The 24,648-nt window shown below is 38.0% G+C and overlaps 1 protein-coding gene across 1 annotated transcript in view; it reads left to right on the top strand.

Moving 5' to 3' along the window:
* The first annotated feature begins 13,747 nt into the window (after nucleotides 1–13,747).
* LOC110454631 (transmembrane protein 151B-like) overlaps nucleotides 13,748–24,648 on the top strand; it is a 62,087-nt gene continuing 51,186 nt past the window's right edge. Inside the window, exon 1 of the mRNA XM_021504250.1 lies at nucleotides 13,748–14,539. Within this exon, the coding sequence (XP_021359925.1) occupies nucleotides 14,513–14,539 (27 nt within the window). The 5' untranslated portion in view covers nucleotides 13,748–14,512. The remainder of the gene's footprint in view (nucleotides 14,540–24,648) is intronic.

Genomic DNA, 24,648 nt, shown 5'->3' with positions numbered 1-24,648 from the left:
ACAAATGTATCCTTATCTAACGTCAATATCACAAATGTATCCTTATCTAATGTCAATATAACAAATGTATCCTTATCTAACGTCAATATAACAAATGTATCCTTATTCTACGTCAATATCATAATATTACCTTATCTATCGTCAATATAACAAATTTATCCTTATTCTACGTCAATATAACAAATTTATCCTTATTCTACGTCAATATAACAAATGTATCATTATTTTACATCAATATCACAAATATATCCTTATCAGACGCCATATTTACACACACCTTTATCATTATCTGACGTCTCAAATAACACTATGTTCTGTTCAGACAATACACGTAAAATAATGGTGTTATCTTGGATGGCTAATATTGACGAAGTTGATTTAAATATGTATGCCTATCTGCGGTGTTCTTTATTATATCGAGTAAATGATATTTTCAACTTTTTCCGCGTTTTCAAATTGCTTCCCATGAACAAACAAAACAATTATGATGGACAGAACGACGTTTACGACGTGCTAATGATACTGTCATTACGTAAATTGCCCTACCGGATAAAATCTGACGTCTTTTTCGATGGACAAATGGTTGTTTACAATGCGAATACGTCTTTACAAAATTCGTCACTTTTTAAATCATTTATGAAAACCAAAGACATGTTTCCCAATTTTATTGAACTTTAACCATTTTCATGCAGTAATTGCTCCAGAACCTCCTAACCAATAAGATTGAGGTAGCCTAATCATCAGTAATGCGTTAATATACACGCATTATTCTCATGATGGAACTGATGTTCGCCATTATATGTATGTAATTGTGTTGAAATCGTTATTGAATACAAACCAATTAACCAATCAGAACTGCTTAACTTCGTTAATTATTATCATTTATACATATATCTAATCTGAGATCATACTTAATCTGAGTTTTGCCTTTAATTAAAAAGTGATTGAAAGTAAACGTTGTTTTTTTGGAGGGGGTGGGGGGCATATAACAAATGGATCCTTAACTGTGAAAGACAGACTGACAGATGTAGATGAACGATAAGACGGGCGCACATAAATAATTATCCCGTTTTCTCGAAAAAGCGGAGGAAAACAGAAGTTTTCGACTGACCAGCAATTATGGAAAGTTAGCTGTGTGTGCTTAAAATATTAACAATTTAAAAACAGAACGAGACAAATACTGGTGAAAAACAATAATTTATTATTGAACGTTTCTCGGTTTTGTGACAATGAAATTATTCGTAACAAAGAACATATTATTTCCTGTTACATCCTAGTGTATAGGACATGTAAACCTGTACTGGACACTCATCTATTATTGTCATTTAATGTAATTAAATGTCGCTACGTGAATTGGGTATTCAATGCATCGACTTAATGAATTAATGAATAACAACCGACGATTCCAGCCAAGAAAACAGTTTCAACAAGAAACTTTGTATTACACGGTTTACGCACAGAATGTATCACTACACTAGAACCACATATACCTAACCGCTTTGTTTAGGAGTCGGTCTCAAAACAGTTAGATGGTTCGTTGAACGACAGTTTAATCATATTAAAACATTGGCGCGCGTTTTCATGCTCGACTTAGTGTTCATGGCACGAGTTGTGCCTGATACAATTTTGGAAATTAATTCACACAAAAAAATCAATAATAAATATGAATGTATTTACCGTTCAACATAAGATTGAGTATGTAACAAGCTACTGATTACCTACATTAATTGAAAATTGGCGCAAAATCATTCGAATAGTTTCTCCAAAATAGTAATACAGAAATATACAGTTTGAAGACTGAAACGAGTCCGATTTAGTCAAGGAACATATATGCTATTATCCGGGAGGTACATTAATAAAAGTGGATCGGATTTTGTCTAACTCTTTGGTATCCGGAAGCTGATGCTGGTCACAACTCCGTGGTTGGAAATACATCGAAATTCCTTGGATAAAAATAATGTGTTCCTGGATGTCTGAAATTCTTTCATAAAGAAACTTTTGATTAAAAACTGACAAGGTTGGTGTGTATGAGGGATATATGGAACTGCATTACTGCGCCATCAAAACTCCTCCATCTTGTAGAATCCGTTTCGCGTTAAGCCCCCTGACATTCTGTATAATTCCACATATCTGTGAAATATGCGGAACACCGAGACTCGTTAATCATAATTTGGATCTTACACAATTCTGAACTCCTACAATGATATTACTGTTTTATATGCGGATGCGTCACATTAAAACCGCATTGACAAGATAGGGAAGAGAGTTGTAGTGCATGTAGGACCCAGCTTGATGAAAATTTGAATATGGAAAACAAGTTTTACGAGAATGTTACGATTTGCTGGAATGAATGATCGATATATAAAACGACATGAATAAAATAAATGAGATGTTCGGTCCATCATTGAAATTTATTACAACGAAATCACATACTATTTCAGGGAACTTATGCTTTAAATTTGTAGGGATAATCGGTACAGACAATAAGTGGTGGACACGGAGACGCCACTCATGGAAAACACAAAGGATAAACACTGATATGGTCTCATCCATACCATCGTCTAGACGGGAGCAGCGAGACTTAAATGATTCCCAAAATGATAGGGGACTTAAATTAGCTGTAGTATCCGCGCACACAGAATCAATATGTTATGTTGAGATTGCTAATTAATATGTGTGGTATGTGATGTTGGAGTGGTTTATTATAATAAACCGGTAAGGCATGTTGACTTCGTGAAATATGATGTTGAATTGGTTTATTAGGATGTACCGGTAAGTCATTTTGACTTCGTGAAAAGTGATGTTGAATTGGTTTATTAGGATGTACTGATAAGTCATTTTAACTTCGTGAAATGTGATGTTTAATTGGTTTATTAGGATGTACCGGTGTATCATGTTGAATTAGTATGTTAGGGTGTACAGGTATGCGAGGTTGCCTTGGTTTATTAGGATGTGTCTGGTATTCGATGTTTTCGTTGTTTATTAGGATACGTCAGGTATAAGATATTGTTTTTGATTAGCATGAGGCTTCTGATATGTTGGCTTGGTTTATTGGGATGTGTCTGGTATTTGATATTTTTTACTATCTTGTTTTTTTATGATAGCTATGGTGAAGTTCAATACATTGATTAGTCATCTTAATCCCTACTGGGGACTTGACTTAAATTTTATGCCAAGAATACAGCGTTCCGCAGACAAAATCATCATACACTACCGAGTCTAAGAGGCTGACATCACTTAAAACACAAACCGGAGATTTGAAGCCGAGCCTTAAAAATTGCTCGGCGGCTTGACGTTCTCAGTGAAAACTGATGTACTGTCTGGAGACTTCCAAACGCCCTTCTTACGGCTACGCCAGACGCTATTATCTTCGAATGGTTTATAACCTTTACTGTTCCTTTCACGAATACGCCCTATTAAAATGTAAGTTAAAATAAACTGTTCAACTCGACCTCTTCTTACAAAATACGGACAATATTGATTTTGCTATTGTGGAAGTGATAATTGTATACCAATTTAATCTACTGCAACATACCTATGTCGTAACAATCCTATGTCGTAATTCCAAGATTGACAGCAGAGACATGACAAGGTCTCCGTAACGCCAAGAAGTGTTCTATTTCAGTGTCTCTCTCACGAACCCAATAAGGCAGCACATAAACAATTGTGTTTACCAGGCAGGGATCCGAGCTTCATAGCTTATGCGCTCCAGGTATACAACACTGTACCCATCTAGGCCTACAGGATCAATAGCTATATATATATCTCGTCATATCTATGACCATGTGAAGCAGAAATCAAAAGATTCGTTGATCGATGTAACATTTTGTTGTCATGCGGGCTGTATAATGATCTAAAGCGGTGTTTTGTTAAAAAAATTACGTGTTGAATATTCTGTGAATTTAATTTACTGCGTCGATACATTTCTATTGAATTACATTGCTGTAAATAGGTAGGTTTTCAGGGAAGGCGTATATATCGTATACGCTATAGTTAAGGGGCAGTTTATTGAATTCCCCCGAGTTCCTTTGTCGACTATTTGGCCAAATTACAAAACGATGCGAGTCTGAACAGCGTGCAGTACGATCACCTGTTTTATATAATGTGTATAGCAGTCACCGATCTGTATCACTCTATTACAAATGTAATTATAGGCAGTGCTGGAACGCTAAGCATTTGGTTCCAAATTAAAATGGTATCGTCACGTTTCTTCATCCGGGACATGGCACGATATGTTAAAGTTAGCTAGACACGAAGTCTTGATACAGGCCTGGGGTGAACGATAGAGATATATGCCGTCAGCTTGTATGGAACTAAAATGGGAAGTAAACGGTTGTGATCGGGGGTAAAGGACTGAACCATACTTTTAATCCTCAGCTTAAGGATTGAACCATGTTTTGATGAGGTTTAAGAAGGATAAACCTCAATGGATCTTGAGACCAATTTTCTTTCAATATGAATTCAATATCAACTGTTTTGCAGTTCATTAAATTGGTCTCAAGACCCATTGAGGTGTATATCCCATACAACGATATCAAACCTCAGCTCCTGCGGTACTAGGATGAAAGGCCTCAGTTGTCGATGGCAGTACCTGTGATATCAAACCTATTAGGATGAAAACATAGCTGTTGTTAATGACGGTGCCTATGACATAATGACCTGGGCCCTTGCGTCATTAGGATGAAAGGCGCTAGCACAGATGTAATGTCAGATGAGGCATTACACGCAGAATTCAGCTAATGAGATCCTGATCAATAGAAAATATCTAAATGAAGGAGCAGCATACATGCTAGTCGTTTTACAACACACATAAATAGTTACTTCTTTCCATTTTGTATTTTGTTATTTGCTGTATAAAACAATAATTGTCCTCGGAAATAAGCCGTTTTATATGACAAGCGTGCCACTTTTACGAGGTCGACCCTTGGAGGCTGTGAAAGGTCGGGAGCCAGGAAACCGAATTGGTATGATATACTGCAAACACAATTTCCGGCGATTGATTTTTGACAACGAGGTTGAATAAAGAATATAAGGAGTTTCCTTCAATCTACAAATTCACCGTGCCCGGTAGTTCCCCTGCTCTTCCCCCTGAGAATTCCAACGGAACCTCGGTACTTCAAGCGACAATCCACCTAGAATTCAAATTTTAAAATTCCAAATGAAAAACTGAGAATACTTGACAATGTCGTGTAAAAACTATTGAAAAAATATACATCATGTAGCACTCCAGCAGCTCCGGCTATCGATTGGATGTACATAGTGTTTTAGAAAGAGGATATGTAGAGTAACTTTAGAAAACATGAAAGTTTCCTATTAAATTGATTTTTGTTTTATAATTTGCTGTACATGCGTCAGAGTAATCGCTTATCTTGACTTGTTAAAGTTGCACTGAGTTGTCCTATTCCCACTCCGCTCGTATAGCGTAAAGCAGCATTCCGCGGCGCGCGGTATGGATAAACCGACTCTTGTTGCGTACTCCGGTATCAACCTGCAGCAATGAGCAGGTAGTCATACCCCTTAAATATTATACAATCAATGGTGTCACCTATGATGTTATGGTAATACTATGAAGTCTATTTTTTACGACGATACTCTGCGGCATTCTGATGGTTGACATGGAAACCAAAACTGGCGCTCGTAGTAACATCAGGTCATCACGTTCTGTCGTATTTTGTCCGTCATGTTTGTTATTTGTTATTATCCCCTGCCTATGTCATTCATGTGTAGTCCAACAGAAGCGGAGATCGACAGTATTTCAAACCAACTTTGGAGTACGTTTTGTATGTTTAGGTTAATCTTAGACGACGTTACCACATCACAACTTAGATACATGAAGCAGATATTCTTTTTTGTTATATTTCGCAAATGAAATGAATATTTTGATATTTTTCTCGAGTTCTTAGTTCGAACTGTAATGAATCAAGAAACTAAGAATGTTCTGTTTATTACTTTTTTTCATTCCAAAAGACACGGGCTACTGCCATCAGATACTACTTAGATTGATTTGTGTGAAGTACAAAGAACAAATTTGCTCATAGGACAATATCATCTCCGGTAAATAGATGTTGTTAAAAAGAGAAAGAAAGATAAAAAAAAAACACCACGAAATACGTACATTTTTGTATGACTAAATTAAGTTACGACCCAACACACATTTGAGGGTTTGCCGGACTTTCCGGCGTATACGTCGCAATACGGAAAAAATAAGAACAAATTCAGCGAAGACAAAATCACAGACGGTTACAGCCTGAAGAAGGTGTTTCTGGGACGACAGATCAAACCGCGTAAGATACACGTTGATGGCGTAAATATTATGTTGGGTTCGGATTTGGCCAACGTTAGTATCATAATAGAACACAACCACGTGTTGTTACTCCTAGTAGGGGCCATTAGCGTGTATTCCTGGCCTGAGTTTCAATCGACAAGAAAGCAACCACGCCTATCCTTCTGTGTTAAGAGAGCGTTAACCCAACTCCATAAGGTCCGACAGAGAGGAACATGAACACATGCTCTTTTAAAACGTGTAAAAATCTTAGCATAACTTGTGGGGCGGTCTCAGCGACCACAAAACAGCGTTTGCCGAATCGTTCATCGACAAGTTGAAAAGGTAATTTACAGGTATTTCCATGCCAACTAGACGTAGAGGTAAAAAGGACGTGCTGCCTGGTATAGTCGAGAATCGCAATGCCAGGATGCATTCGGATATCAACGGATTTTTGACTAGAGAAATCTTTGATGACACTCAGAATTCGATTGGACAACGAATGTATAAAAGGAAACTGTATGAAAAAAACGCGAAATTAAGGAAAACCGAAAGTATCAATATAGATTTAAAATAGGCGATCGCATGAGACATGAGTCAGTTAAACGAAACATGAGTTTAGGTGTGGCTACGATCAGTCGTAGCCAATGGCAGAGGCAAAACGATTTCCTGGTTCACAAACTCAAAGATTACGTTGATGGGCCGATAAAGAACGGGGTTTTTTGTTGTGGTTTTTGTTTTGCAAAAATGAGCGTTAGAAAGTACACTGTGACGTCGACACTAAGTGAAAGATCGACCAGATATTGAAAATATTGAAGAAGAATGGAGAAAGGTCCAATACAGGTCCTCGTTTGATGGTTTGGTTGGACAGATTTCTGAAGGACGACAACTAGTATTGAAATATACAAATTTTTCATTCGGATTTAAACAGCAACATTGGTCGAACCAAACGTAAAAGTAGAGAAGAGCTGAATACTACACGAGTAGGTGTTTTGGATTATTGACAAAAGTTTTCATTCAACGAAAAGAAAACAAAAACACAATCCCTCCCGTCATTGTCATCGACCATCTTAAAGCACTGCAGCGAAAGCTTCCAATGAGGTGTTTTAAGTACCCTGAGATTTCTTCTTTTAACAGGAATGTGGATTTCAATATACTGATGGATTTTGTTGACGACGTTCACCCAGAGTGGGTTAAACCTATCAGGTTCATCAGTCAAAAAGAGCTGTATTTCTGAACACTGATGTCCAAACCTCAAATAACGATTTGTATGATAAGTATATAATTGTGTCCAAACGAATGTAAATAACAAGAGATTTACAGATTTGATTTCACTACCCTGGTTCTTGTTCTGAAACACCTGTGCCCGTGTTCATGATTCCGTTCATACGCTCAAACTCAGATTCCATGCTCAAGCCCTATTTCTTTTTCCGGTTATGAATTATTAAAATTCCACATTATGTCAAGGATTTTAAAGAATTTTAGAGAGACTAAAAGCCTAATACCGTTTTCAATACTTACACTTGACCTTTTGGCTGAGTCACGTGATTTAAGCGAGTTGCAAGAATGTTGATTTGAGCACAGAATCTTTACTTGAGCATGGTATTGTTTTCACGAATACGGACACTGGTCTTATCCCCGTATCCCCTTTTCAATGGTATCCGTGTACTTTTTTTAAACGTTCCCATGTAAATCTATCATTTGTTCATATTTTCATATCGATTTTGAGCTTTTATTGGCAATCAATAACTATGTTGTTGAAAATTCAGTGTTCTCTTTCTTATATACCACTTACATTGTCTCCTAATAACGTGAACATTACCTTCCGCCACCTTGACTGAACCGTTTGATAAAAGGCTTTTTCTGCATTGTGCGTTTGACTGTGCCTACAGGTATGTACCTGCCGTTTAATGAGTACACTGATACCGAAGGAGGTGCTCAATTCCCAAATAATTTCATATATCTACACATGTATATAGCATAGCAGGTGTCCTTGATAAAGCAAACGACGCTTACTCTTCTGGTACACCTGGTCTTATTTTTCTTGGTATAATATTTCAATGGTCTCCATGTGAATCGTTGTTCATGTTTTGCCCTAGTGTCATCGTTTTGCGTTCGAAGTACTTACTTTTTTGTTTGGATTTCGTTACTCTTTTGTTGTTTTAATATGTATGTTATTCCGTTTCTGAAGTTTTGTATGGCAATCTCAAAATGCTGTCTTTGTTTTCAATAGTATTTCCGTACCTACTTTGCTAACAACATTTTTGGAGGGGACAAAGCAACTACCCGGTCGGTTTTACGTGTGTTACGAATGAGGCGCCCTCTCCCTTATCAGTCCATAACAGCTCTGTGCTAAAGTTCCAATGCATGTACTGATAGAGATTAAGGTGAGGCACTTACAGCGATTCCTTGTAAATAATTTATTAGGTATAAAGATTAACAGGTCGTGAATTCCTTTAACGAATTACGCAGGCGAGTAATACACCCTATATACCCCGGGGATGAAGCCAATCCTTGCCAAGACAGCTCACGCCCGGGGAACAAGAAGTCGATTTATTGACGAATTGTTTTGGTTACAGAAAAAATCAACTATCTCGTAAGCAGCTTAAGAGAATAACCATGTTAAAGAGTAATGAAACGTGTTTATGGTTTTAAATAAACTAAAGGTTGCATAATATGCCCTTTTCGTGCTGGAGATTCCTCATCGACCCGTTTCACGTAAACCCGACGCCTTCACGTCAGAACGCTTAAATTAGGCCCGTCACTGCCTCCTGATATAATCACATTTCTGTTATTTATGCTGTGCATATCTTCCAAACATTCAATTAATTTACGGAGTTTCTTTTGATAAACATGTTTTCCTTGACATGTCAAACTATGACAGCTATAGACGTAAGGACGGATTATATGGTATTTTCTAGATGACTCCTATATTAAGGTTGCATGACAACGCTACATTCTCCGATCTGTTAAAGACATAGAGCTTTGGAACGTATCTTTCCTTTTTAGATTGGTATGACAAAACTCATGTCTTCATCTGGTACACGTTATTCGTATCAAATATGGCAAATTTAAGGTCGACTGAATTGAAACAATAAGTGGTATATTTAACCCAATAAGTTGCAGGTTAGCTGTGGAGCAGTTATGATCGGTTCAGCACTACATATGACAAGTTATTGGAAGCCTTTGTTTTTTTTCACAAGTATAACTATTACAATTATCCATATGTGGTAAAGCGCTTTAGAGTAATTTTACAAATTATGTAGGGCGCTAAATAAATGTTGTATATTATATTTATTATTATTATCTTAGGGAACGGGTGTGATTAGTTCAGCCATACACATGACAGGTTATCTTAAGGAACAGATGTGATCGGTTCAGCCTTACAAATGACAAGTTATCTTAAGGAACGGGTGTGATCTGTCCAGCCTTACAAATGACAAGTTATCCGGTTGAATGCAGTCGATCGACCTGTAAACTTCAGGGTAATGCTAGGGTAGTTATCATGCAGACTTGTATTTTGCTGTGTATCATGAAGATACCCGAGTCTGAATAGGTTTCACACACTCTTTTTGTCCAATACCTCAATACGGTTGACATATTTAGTTTGAACAAGTCATTCTGATGTATCTGTTCTAAAATCAATTAAAAAGTTTTTTTCAATAGAGTCGTACATTTTCTTATTTAAGTCAGTTCTTAGACATAATATCCGTCATAAATCTGAAGTTAATGGGTGTGTAATAAATGAATTGACATCTATTAGGACTCGATGTAATGTTTAACTCCTAGTGAACTACAAAATTGACATCGAGCCTCCAAAAGGAGTGCACCTCAAACACAAATGGAGTCGTCTATACAACTGTATCAGTGTGTGCTGTATAACCGTTCCGATCCGACATTACTTGTCCATCAGCTGTTTGCTGTATATGTACAGCATTTTATGTCGATACTTCCTGGACATAGCTTTGCTTTTAGCTTTTTGTTGACCATTTTTTGTAACCAGACTGGAGACAAAATGTCCTGCAATAACCTATAAATACTGACAGATCTAGGGAAGAGAAAGAATTATTGATGAGGACAAGATGGTCTTACAAGTAGCATTGGAGTCGAGTCTCCATTTACGGCAACAATATTTCCCCACCAAGCGAGCGTCCATTAGTCTAAAGTAATGTAGTGTACTGTAACTGTTGCTGAGGCCACTCCAACAACAATAGACTTGTGCGAATTATGGTCGTGTCAAGTCTTGCTCTTGTTCAAGATAAAGCTGTTCGTAACTATGATCATGTCCACTCTATCTCTTGTTCCCGATGGACCTATAAATAATTACTGTCAGGTCCAGTCTTACCCTTGTCCACCATAGATATGCCGTGTTAAATCTTACGCTTGTCCATGAAGGGCCTATACGTAAATACGGCCTTATCCACTCTGTCACACGTCCACGAGGTACGTATGTATACGTGTGGCGTTTCAAGCCTTATTCTTGTGCACGAGGAATTGGTTTGGTTAACTTCCCATTAACAACTAAAGTTTCTTGAGGACGAGCCTCCATGTATGCATGCATGTATCTACGTTAGAGACAGGGTATGTTGTTGTTATTGCTACCCTGTGATAGCGCGGATCTGATGCCGACTTCATATTGCTATGTCACAGGAATATCGTGTCAAATGCACCAAGCTTATCAATCCGCCCTGTCACATTATACTGACTACAGGTGTAATAGTTGTTGCCATTTTCCTAATTACTGAACGTTAAGCAGAGAATAGCATTAACCTTTTTTGAAGACTTTGGCATGTCACGGCAAAGGGACTTGACCCATTGTCTTCCTCACCTGGGTGAACGATAAACATAAAATCTAAAAATGAGACATTGCAAAGCAGTGCACTAGGAAACAAAAGAAAGTTTGAAGGAAAGAGAAATGTAAACATCCCAAAACATTAGTGGCCTCCTTCAATCATGCAATGGGCTGCAGCAGATATATTCTTTTCTATATCCCCGACCTGCAGGGATTGTCCACGAGGAACCTATACCTAATTACGGGTGTGTCAGCTATATGCCTTGTCTGTTCAAGCCCATTGCATGACCTTGCCTTATATTACTGTCTACTTTCAAAGAGACTGGGACCCTTCACGTGTCAATCCGTTTTACGTCTGTTTCATGTCCACCCTTTCAGTTCTATGTCTTGTTCACGTTCTGTGCTCTCTGTCTCCTGTCTATGCGGGACCTATACGAAACCATGATCGTCTTTACTCATACTCACGATGGTTCTTGACGTAATATCGTCGTCAAATGGGCACTTATAATTATCTCTTGCCTAAAGGTAGCGATCATTAATATACCAATATGTTTCATGGCTGTGAACAGTGTCTTGCGTCTGTACCGTGTCCACTCCTGACCACTTCTGACCACTATATCTAAGAAAAGTAACACCTTACTCTCCCATATACACATATATATGCTATCGATCCTATCCGGTCTTGTTTTACTGATTTATTTTGAGATTTGACACAATCTGGTCAGATGACAAAGTAGATAAACGCGATCACACTGTAGATAATACGGAGATATAATCATGCCTAGACACTTTCCTCTTATATACGGGCATTTCATCGGGCGCCGCCCGACTTAGCCGTAAATAAGGGGCCGCCGCCCGACATAGCCCTCAAATAAAGCGGGAGAAAATCAAACCACACATGAGACAAAAAGGTTGTGTGACGCACTTGAATGATTACTGTAGGATTACACCTTACACGAGTATTTGTAGATATTTGTCATAGTGAGGATGTTTGACTGGGAAGCTGCACTAATTGGATGTTTGCCGGGGAAACTTCACCTCACATCTAGGGTAGCACAGTGACAAAGGGTGGAGGTGATGATAAATCTCGTGTGTACGCATTCTCGATGACAAGGCTTACTCTTCAAGGAGCAATTCTGACACGGTGTCTCCATGTTAATTCTATAAAACCTACATTTGTAGACTAGCATTGGTGGTATCGTACCGTGTTGTCACTACATGTAGGAGCGATGGATCATGCAGTGGCACTAAAGGACCATCATTATAGAGACGATGTGACCAATGATAATAAACCCGCATATCTACCTAATGTGACAATATGTTGGACAACAAAAACATTAGTGTGTGGAAAACATTCATATCGAGTTCTGACGATCAGCTGATTACCATAAACAGAACTGAAGATTGGAAATGCCAGTTACATTATCTAACTATTTTTTGTAACAATGAAGAAAGATATGTTTTCGCAGAATTATTCTTCAAAATATGTTACCCAGAAAATGACAGAACAAAAAAAGCTTGAGAACGACGATACTATATTATATGGAAATGCAATACATAGGCCAGCATCTATGCAAGTCCAATACTATGAATACTAGTGACAGAGAGTTATAGTGCATTACCACGGGGACATACCCAAGGCACGCCGCGCCGCTAGAAAGGAATTAATGCCTTTACGAATCAATGACAAACAGGACGGGATTATCGTGTGACGGCCCGTGCTATAATACATGTGTAACTGTGAATGATACAGAGCTCGGAGACGGACGAGGGTACAAATGTCGGGTCGGATTCATTAGCAGATGGACGGTACAGTGACGAGTTTCTGCTTCCCTGGTGACGTTCTGGTTGAGTGGTTTACACGTCCCACATTACTGGTTAGCGGTTAATTCCATGTCTACCTGTGCGCTATCCTCGGTGAAGTGCCACAGCCAAATCAAATCATTTTATTGGTTTTTCATCCACTCGTTACAGATGCTCTACTTCCATGTTTACCGCAATGAAACTGGTCCACTGGCGCCCGGACTTTTGGACAAGACCACGTGTTTTCATTTGGTATTACGTAATACTTGTTCCAAGTTAGCAAGGAATCAAAACCAAGGACTGAAAGACCGATATCCCTGCCGCTACATTAGGTAAACTGGAAAATATACACCTGAACTAAATCTGGTTTGATACTCTTGTGCTGTAGTCATTGGGGATAACCATCTATAAAACACGCTTTGGGATATACACTTGAACTATAATCACTCGGATTTTTATTACTGAAGTTGCGTTCAATGAGCGAGAATCATTCGGATTCGCTAGGCAAATCAGTTGGGATCTTAAGATAGAACACCTGATATTTCTTAACTTGAACATTTTGGATATCTTGCTGACCAAGAGTCGATTATGTATACTCCATAGCTTAAGTCATACAGAGACTGATACAGGAAGATTACAATGAACGTAGGAAAGACCGTCGTCCATGGGCGAAACTTTTCTGTGGACAAGTATGAGTAACGATCACTGTAAACCTGTACTCAGAATGTGTACCGATCGTTGTGGTATAATGATATACTTAGTATTGACAACAATGACCATCGATCTTACTATAGAGAAGGTGGCCACCACCTACAATAACAATTAGTATCTCGGCCACTTGTATTGACCACATGACGCTTGTCTATTACATAAATACGACTTAATGCACAAGGAGTACTATTTACATCTCGACAAACAGGCCATGCTTTGTTTGAACATTGACCAAACACGCAACGACTACAAGGTGTGACAAGGAGTGTTGTGACCAATGGGTAACAATACCGGACCCCATTGAGTTTGAAGTGAGTGGTGTCTTGTCCTTAAAAAACAGTCTTTAATTCAAGGATATGATTCATGGCGAGATCCTGCATTGATTTTCCAGGAAACTAGCAAACCTTTTGGGACAGTTGTGCTTCCCAGCCTGTATATGTCTATAATTGACTTAGCAAAAAAGGCGCTAGCCAGATAAGGGAGGCGCAAGCAACAGCTGATCACAGTGGCGAACCACTGCAGCTCGTGCACACCTACTCCCGCGCGCTCTCGGAAACTTATGGAAACTAGTTGGGATACTCTAAAAGTGTGGGCAACACGTGGTGTTTCTTGGGTGTAAAAGTATGTTCCCGAAGTGGTTGATACATATTAGAGATACCAAGTGGTTACATCATTGGCAAAAAATGGTATCTCAGTGAACACACAAGTTATAGAGATATGTTTCTGCGAAACCCGACAGGCGAGTAGGTGGTGTACCCCGAGGTTAGGCCCTACACGGGAGCTTATTTTTGACACCCACGTGGGAGCTTTTTGTGACGCTCCGTCCCTACACGATCGACTGTGGTGACGCCACGGCCCCACGAGGGAGCTTTGTGGTAACGCCCTGGTCTCATCTTTTCAGGGCTATATAACATGGGTAGGGCTGCAGGCTCTTCCAACTAGTTATGCAAATGGATACTTCTCCAACTGAGGTAAGTTAGTTAACACGAAATCTGGTAACCTTGTCACAAGTTAAGGTTCTGTACAGGTGTTAAAGTCAAACCATTGTTTTGGATATTTGCAGACGAAGATATCTTCTGATGTGACTTCATAAATCAACAACAGGGTATGCTGCACTTTGTAAATTAAGTTTTAAAGTCAATAAACATTACCAATAACTTTGATAATTTAATTTGCGTTTACTTTGCAATTTCTATTTCACGACGTTTTGTAAAAATTTCTATCAATATTTTAATTAGTCACTGTTGTTAAGCAATGATAAAAACATATTTTATTTACGTTCGTTATATAACTAAACAAATCAAATGTAGATTTGCATAACGAGTTCAGTCTAAATATCTCAAGGAGCTCCAATGACATGTTGGATAAGAATATAGAAGCAAATGAAAAGACTTTTGAATAAAATCGAAATATCTCTACTATAACAACATCTATAAAATTGCCCAATAAAATCAACAAATAATATTTTAAGTATAAAATGTGCCATATACTAATACAATTCAGTAATAATATTAGTGTAAACTTATTTGATATAGAAATACAATAGAAATATAACCAACTGAAAATATTCATTCATAAAAAAATGAAAATATTGAAATGGTTTCTGCTAAAACGCACTACCTGATTTTCATATTTCAAACAAGGTCATCGTGTTAATTACAAGATATACAGGTATCAGTAATCAAAATGTTTAACAGGTTTGATAAAATTACGTAGCTAAGCCACTTTTTTCTTTGTCTGGTTAATCAAACTTGCAATGCCAATTCGTCCTAGATTGGAATGGAAATATAGTTCCGATCACTATTTCATAAAACGAGATAGATATTTCCAAATTACAAATAGCACGCAACCATTCTGACTGCCATTGAACGTCTCAATGATTCCCTTAGCCCTCAGGCGCACGTCTTCTTTCCACAAATGATCACACGGAAGGTTTCACCAATGTTTTATTGTTTATCGAGAAAAAATCAGAACATTTTGAATCACGTCCCAATGGCTCTTTGCGCTGTCTATCGAACATACCATGAGCAATCCTATTTGTTTGAGTCGGGAGCGTTTAGACTTGTTTATATGTAATACCCGAATCCTATTAGCCTGCACTGAGTACGTGTCGTATAGACACTGATGTAATAGATGTGTGCATGCAGTGTTACTTGCCAGTTAACGCAAATCATGCAACTTTGGCCTTTCCATTGTCGCACCTGTTAGCTCCAGCCTGCATGCTATCGACAATCCCGAACGTAGTATATATCGTACCTCTGTACATTGTAAACGAATACTAATAACGCTACTTGTTGCTCCCACAACCATCCTGTAGCTTAAACGACAATCCGAGGATTCTCTCCTTCTTTTTTTACTAAATATAAATAAGACATTGAGAATGTTCTCGCCCTGATTGTCCAACATGAACATCGTTTGTTATTCCCTGGGTGTGAGGTGTAAGAGCGACATACATGCATTCTGCAATACAAGCCGTGTTTACAACCACAATCATTACTCATAAATGGCATTTTATCGATTTTAAAACAAAATGTCTACAACATCATGAAACTTTAAAGAAAGACTAGTATTACATCCTGGATGTATCTATGTCCGCCGGTTATCAGTTATTATTGTAGAGATAAATATAACAGACAAAGACTGGTTTCCATGATCCGTTACAACATCATTGCAAGACCGGAGACGAGCCTGTTTGTTAAATGTCCTTTACTGGTAAATAAGGACAACTAACTACCACCTCGTTTCAGTTTGTCAAACGTGATCAATCGACATCCGAGTATACTGCTCACTCTAGAACTTTTCTGGAACCTTGCTCAATCGTTGTTTACTCTAGAAACATGCCCATATGCCTTATCCACGACCAGGCAGTCCGCCTGTAAAAGTTGGATTTTCTGTGAACGCATCTTACTGTTTCTGATTGTATAATCAATTATTTATGAGATATTTTATAATCAAGTCTGATGTCCCGAGGCGTGACGTGTCTCCTTGAATCTCTGTCTTCGGATAACTATGTGTCATGTGTATTAAACTTGCTAATAGAGCGCTCTGCACACAGACCAAGGCGGGGGCTACCAAACTACTGTTACGCCATTTGCCGTGGCTACTTGTAGCTAGACACAACACTGAATTTCAAATCAGTGACTATAACAAAGTACTGCAATACTTATGTATGTGACTTTAACAGTACTACAATAGTAATGTACTACTTAACTAAACATGGATTTAGAATATGGTCTTTTGGTACATTATATGTGTCATGGAAGAAACATATCAGTAGTCCAAGTTAAGATGCTAGACAAAGTGGACGTACTAAAAGAATCAGCACTGGGTTTAACGAAGGACATTCCTGTCTAAAGTGTTCGAAAAGATAATTTGCAGAATTTCAAGACAGTCAGGACACAGGTGGTCATAATCAAGTAGCCATCACAACAGAGATTTGGTAATCAACAAATGTTAAGCTGAGTAAGATCAATGGTGACACAATGCATCATTCCGTGTTGTGGATGTATATACTTGTACCGGAAGTACATGTCGAGGGGTCATTGTGTTCCGCCATTTAACACTTACTAAACGGGTGTGATCGTTGCGGGAATGACGCCGTCGTACAGGTGACTACCTTTTACAATGGGTGATAGATCACTGTTATACACGGGTTGTCGGTATGATGTGGCGTGTCCACAGGCAGGTACACACAGCCGGTTGTTTGCAAATAGTTCCAAGCGATTTATCTCGGCTATTCTCACTAGCATGGAGGCTGAAACCGCGATAAAAGCAACATATCGTGTCACATTAGCTTCCGGAAAGTATCACAAAAAGATTATAGTTAAAAGTTCAGTCCTAATATAATCGTACACGAAGCATCGACATATTGGCATGATCGCCACTCTTTGACCGGAAGTCATGTAGATAAGAACACCCACGGCTGCTTTCTTCTCATTCAAATTGGATAATTGTACACTGATCAGATAGAATGCCGTATAATTTGGTTCAGTACGGCAATGATAACCACTGTATAATGTGATGTGATTGTCTATAGATCTGGTCAAACACACTGCGTGGTAAAAAAAATCGTAATTCATGCTGAAACTTCAGTAAAATATTAACAAAGAACATATTTGCATAGATACGTTTAAAAAGTTACGAGAATAGATCAGTGTGTCTCATTATCCATGAACAAAACGTACGGCAAGCCATATCAATCAAGAGCAAATCCAGGTTAGGCCACGCTCTCAAAGAGAGAATAGGGGTAATGACCTCGAAATGACAAAGAACACTTATGAGCATGATGAAAAGTGTCGATATTCATATCGCATTAGGAAACGTAATAGTTTCAAATGACATCATGTTGGCGACCATTAAACTTGCATGTAGTCTTCATCAACCCGCCATGCTGAAAATTTGTCGTAAGATGGTCCGTCAGAATTCGACATCTTTACAGAAATGGATACATCTTGAACAAGTCCGTGAATATTGAACAAACTGCGACATGTAAATACCGTTTGTGAGAAATCAGGAATGTTACTATCAAGAAAGGGAATCTTCACAATCGGAAAATTGAAACATTTACACTTATACAGCTCGAGTAAAAATTGAGTTCAATATCTGATTCAAAAACGTTTGTAGTGTCTTTGACTTTAAAACCAGAAAGGTATATAAGATCGACAGGTCAATAAACGTCTTGTTATTATTAGAAAATGCATCACCGATGACATCATAAGATCTGTGTACGTGTGTGTGTTGATAAGCTTTTCGATAAACTCAGCCTTGTATTTAAACAAAACAAGTCGACAAAGGCATTTTCTCTTATAGTTATGTCATCAATCTGCTGAAAAATCTTGCCATCGAACTGAACAAAGATATATAGTCAAGCAGAGAATTCAATCGTACTCACGATTTCATCTTCAGTATACCTAAGCTTTGCTTTCGTTATTTTCTTCAAACAATATGCCATAAAATAGATCATAGCCGTATAATAGTAACATCTGTCGCCTTTCATCGATATGAAAAGTCTCATTAGAAATAACATGGTCATTAAGTAAAGAACATGGTCATTAAGTAAAGAACATGGTCATTAAGTAAAGAGCATGATCATTAAGTAAAGAACATGGTCAATAAGTAAAGAACATGGTCATTAAGAAATAAGAGCAAACATGTGTTTAATTCGATTGATTAAATATGGTTATGCACATAATTCGTTGTTTTTTCAAAAGAAGAAACAGTTTTTTGGGAAAGAATTTTACAATGACACGTTGTTGATAAAGATTCTTGAAAAGTTTCGGAAATAAATACAAACGGAGTAACCTATATAAAACTTTTAATTGAGATGTGACGGTGTAGAAAGCTGTATATATGAAGGCCTTGAAAGTTGTATGTAACCGTCCCATGGTCTGACATAAAGTTTAAGGAGGGGTGAGGATCTAGTATGTTGTATATTTAGCCCTGAGGTGTGATTGTCAAGGACGTGGTACGGTATTGAAGTAGATTGCCGTGAAATATTTATAGTCCTTGGTATGACTGCACAAAAAAAGTACATGATATGCTGACCTAAAACAATTCTATATCATGGTACGCTGACCTAGAAAGCTCTATGTAATGGTACGCTGACCTAGAAAGCTCTATGTCATGGTACGCTGACCTAGAAAGCTCTATATCATGGTACGCTGACCTAGAAAGCTCTATGTAATGGTACGCTGACCTAGAAAGCTCTATATATGTAATGGTACGTTGACCTTGAAAGCTCTCTGTAATGGTACGCTGACCTTGAAAGCTCTATGTAATGGTATGCTGACCTTGAAAGCTCTATGTAATGGTACGCTGACCTAGAAAGCTCTCTGTAATGGTACGCTGACCTAGGAAGCTCTATGTAATGGTACGTTGACCTAGAAAGCTCTATGTCATGGTACGCTGACCTTGAAAGCTTTATGTAATGGTACGCTGACCTTGAAAGCTCTATGTTATGGTACACTGACCAAGAAAGCTCTATGTTATGGTACACTGACCTAGAAAGCTCTATGTAATGGTACGTTGACCTTGAAAGCTCTATGTAATGGTACGCTGACCATGAAAGCTCTATGTAATGGTACGCTGACCTAGAAAGCTCTATGTAATGGTACGTTGACCTTGGAAGCTCTCTGTAATGATACGCTGACCTTGAAAGCTCTATGTAATGGTTACCTGACCTTGAAAGCTTTATGTAATGGTACACTGACCTAGAAAGCTCTATGTTATGGTACGCTGACCTTGAAAGCTCTATGTAATGGTGCAACGTGGTACGGTATTGAAGTAGATTGTACGCTGACCTTGAAAGCTCTATGTAATGGTGCACTGACCTAGAAAGCTCTATGTAATGGTACGCTGACCTTGAAAGCTCTATTTAATGGTACGCTGACCTTGAAAGTTCTATGTAATGGTACGCTGACCTTGAAAGTTCTATGTAATGGTACACTGACCTTGAAAGCGCTATGTAATGGTACACTGACCTTGAAAGATCTTTTTAATGGTACACTGACCTTGAAAGCTCTATGTAATGGTACGCTGACCTTGAAAGCTCTATGTAATGGTACGCTGACCTAGAAAGCTCTATGTAATGGTGCACTGACCTAGAAAGCTCTCTGTAATGGTGCACTGACCTAGAAAGCTCTATGTAATGGTACACTGACCTAGAAAGCTCTATGTAATGGTACGCTGACCTAGAAAGGTCTATGTAATGGTACGCTGACCTAGAAAGCTCTATGTTATGGTACGCTGACCTAGAAAGCTCTATATCATTGTATTATGGTTTACAAAAACTGTATATTATGGTCTTTTAGTCTAGAAAGCTATATATTATTGTGTGATAATCTAGAAAGATGCTTGATTTTTAGCTTTAAAAGGGTAAAAAAAAATTGTATAATACAAAACATTAGTCTTTATAAGAAAATGAGACGATAAATGTTAGCTCAGATTATGTTTTTAATCCTGATTCTCCAAATTATTTCACGCAGTATTTTAAATTGCAACATAATTTTGATCAAAATTGATTTAAAACTCTATAATGTATCAAATAAATTTTACATTAAAAGATTGAAAGAATTACTACAAAAGAAAATAATAACAGAGCTGATTATAGTTGTTTTTTTGTTACTTCAAGCATTTTGAAGTTTTGAAGAAACATGTAAATATTCTGTGCTCAGCTCGAACATTTTTTTTATTCCCTAGCCTGGAAAAATTAAACTGACGTGAATCAATTGTCCGATAAGCATGGGACCATTATTGGAAAAGGGAACACCAACCAGTCCTAATGAAAAACTCGCATAACACAGTTACAAATGGCATGTATAGTGCCATGAACATTACCTGTAAATACTATAGCCCGCTAACGACTTTCCACATAAAACTAAAATTATAACGACAAAGAGACAAATGACCCTTCAACCTTCTGCATTAAGCTGCACTACCTTACCGGCGATGTGTTGATAAATATATGGAGAAAGGAAAAGACAAAGTAGGAAAAATAAGGTCCCCGAAGTACTTACAACACGGAATGATGTGTGTGACGTCTTAATCCAGAATCTGTTGGGGATGACAAAACTAGCGTTACAAAGGGAAAGCGTTGTGAAATTGCCTTGAATAAAGGATGGCCACCTGTATCACTATTACCGTGTAGCCTTCCGTTAATCATGAACTATCCAATTGACTTCGTCATCAATTAGCGAAGTCCACTGATGCCGCGTGCTGAGTTTAACGACACATATAGGCAGGCAAGTTAACTAAGGCTTCCGAGAACGTGATGGCGGCTTAATCTGTTAATACAAACCACAAAACCTAATTCATCGCTTTTTACAATTTGCATTAGCGGTCTCGGGAGTGTGTGATGAGAGTGCGGTCAGTGTCATATTGGGTCTGAGGATGACGTGGTGGGGGAATGTAGCGAATTTTTCATCTGTATCGATAGCTGACACTTAGCGCTCGCCACGACATTATATAGACCAAGATTACTGCCAGTCTGAATGCTCTGCATTGGTGATAAAATTCATTTGAAAATCGATGATCAAATCAAACTCTTCTTAGACTGGATTTAAAGACGGCAAACTACATTTATTCTAAGAGTTACTGCTGGTGATGTAAAATAATAACTACAATCGAAGGATGTGCAGAAAGCAGGTCTAATTTACCTGGCTCCATTGATCTGGTAATGTTGACATCAAACCGCTGTATATTACCTATAACCCAGTAAACGACCACGTAGTGATCTAGGCTTATGGTCATAATTGGCCATGCAACCGGAAGTTATAATCTACTCCAAATAAATCAAAGACCAGACGTGACAAATCTACTAAATATCAATTTTATCGCGAATCAGTGGGTCTATTTAAAATTATTTTAGATTCAAATCACACGTTATGCATTGTAGAATTATTGGAATATTGTAATGATTACATTAAACGAGATATGTTGTAGAATCATTGGTTCAATGTCACATATGCTGCATTGAAGAATTAATGGTTCATCGTCACACTTTATTTTTTATAAAAGATCAACTTTTATTGACAAGATGTCATAGTCAAATGGATAGAATAACAGGCAAAGCCTATATAAATTCTCTCCGCCAAATGGCAAAAGTAGAATAAACAATGAGACATAATATTTTAGACAAAATTAACACAACATAATTCATATTAACACAAGGCTAAGGGGAAGTAACTCATGAAGGATACATCTCACACACCTCATACACACTTACACACACATACAAGTACATGTACAAATACATTTATTTCAGCAGGTATATACACTATCATAGACAGATATTGGCAGGCTTAGACCAGGCTATGTCACACTTAATATGTTGTACACAATTATGGGTTCTACGTCACGTGTGCTCTAAATATGTTTCATTATATAATTAGTTCTACCTCATATTGGTGTTTTGTACAATTATGGGTTCTACGTCCTACGTGATGTATTTTAGAATTAACAGTTTTTACGTCATACGTGATGTATTGTAGAATTATGGGTTCTACGTCACACGCACGTTATGTATTGTAGAATTCGTGAATTGTTATACAATATTTTAGATATTTTTGTGATTGTTTGAAAGCTCTTCAGAGGTGCTAATAAATTACGATTATTGTTGGACACCTGCACGAGAGAATTACATTGCATCCCGATCACCTCTCGTGTGGTTAACATAATTCGTACTATAAATAGTAACAGGGGATTTCCATTGCCTAATATATTTTTTTCCAACCAAAACGCCGGTTTACCGATTGCCGCGCTCCGTCGTTGTAAACAAACACAGCAGACGACGGGCAAGTGGCTCAGTTTGCGAGCGTCACTGATGGCGAGTTTTTGAAAATTCTGATTGAAAAAGAGGCCAAAAACACAAATAGTACAACAGAACGGGACCATTTACATTAAAAGGGTTTTTAAAGAGACATAGCAAACTTAATTACTGAAGCCCGATATCAAAGCATAAGTATTGGTATGCAGAGATGCTTACTGTTATGTTAAAAACAAATAGAATTAAAGCATTCTTACGACACTTATTCATTTATTTTTTTATGAATAGAAAATTATAACTTGTTCTACTAATGTTTGTTATGCCAAATTACAGTCGGAGATTATCAACCTCAAGAATACGTTCTACTTGTGTCAAACGAGGAAAATTTCTGTAGCCCACGTAATGTTTCATATAACCAACCTGTTACTCAATGTAATTAGGTTAATACGAGAATTTGACGACCCTCTCTTCAGCCTTCGTCTTCATCTTGTTTTCAGGTCGACAAATCCTCGTATTGACCAAACACATGCCAACAACTGTATAATGGTTGTTTCTGTGTTACACATTTGTAACGTAGAATTATGGGGTTTTAGTCACACATCATTTATCACAGAATTACGGGCTCTAAGTCACACGTGATGCATAGCAAGAGTCACACGCATCGTAGAGGAAAACCACACCATTCCACCAAAGATAAAAAAAAAAAAAAAAAAAGAACAACCATTGACTTCTAGTCGTCTGAAAAGCAAACAGTCTGATTGGAAATCTTATGAAAAAACAATTGTTTTTCACGTGGAACGCTCATTTAGCCTGAGAAGTCAGAACATTCAGTTATGTCAACGGGACAGACGAATCCCCGTTAAAGAGAGATTACACGAAGGTACGGGAAAATCTCTTATCCCGCAGAATTACTCCCACTCACGAACATGCGTGTTTACGGTTTTTTTAAATGCTTTAAGAAGAGAACGCCGTTCCGTGGTGCCATAAGGCCAGTCGAGCAAACATTGTGCGATAATAGTATGATGATGCTTTAGGACGTAGCTTGCTTTTAACCCAAGGAAGTCGACTTATATCAACAAATACATGTGTACATTGAACGGCTTGCAAACTGCAGAAAATTACATTTTTTTCTTTAATAGCCGACATCTGCAGACCCTGCTAACTAAATAGTATGTGTCTCGCGTCCTGGATAGTCTATAACAACGCAGTTCAAGGTGGTGGATTATTTTCTACATCCGCTGAAGGCGGCTACCATTTTTCTCAATAACCAAAGGTATCCTACAATCTGGATTATTAGCCAATATACATGTCTGTCTACACACAATCCCCTCATATTAAGCAGTACGTAAGAATAATGTTTCCATCTGTATACGCATGGTTACACAGAAGATACACGTATACTCGGATGATTAAAAAATACGTGGAGTTCACCAATAACATGAACTTGACGAACGTATTTGCCAAAATGTTTGAAATAGCAAATAAAAAGGGAAAAAAAGCTGAAGAAGGAACCAAATGAATTGAAGAAATGAGATACTATAGTTAGTGTAAGTTGCTATCCCGACAAGAAATTATACTTCGTTCACACAGTTGTATAAATGATTAGCGTCATCTGAGAAAAGACTGCTCATTCATAGTTGGCGTTACGCCGGCTACACCACATCGATCCCGTAGTAATAACGTTAGCTTCTCTGCCATTCACAAGTTGCTGAAATGACCGCCGACTCGAGCCCCTGTTGGCATGATTGCCAATGTCCCTGCTATTCTGGTCGAGCCGTAGAGCGGTATGGTCTGTGACAGGCTATCCAAGTAAGCTTG

Source organism: Mizuhopecten yessoensis, unplaced genomic scaffold (assembly GCF_002113885.1).
Source record: "Mizuhopecten yessoensis strain PY_sf001 unplaced genomic scaffold, ASM211388v2 scaffold7987, whole genome shotgun sequence".
NCBI lineage: Eukaryota > Metazoa > Mollusca > Bivalvia > Pectinida > Pectinidae > Mizuhopecten > Mizuhopecten yessoensis.
The sequence above is the reverse complement of the archived record's forward strand: the minus strand, read 5'-3'. Positions and strand labels throughout refer to the sequence as shown.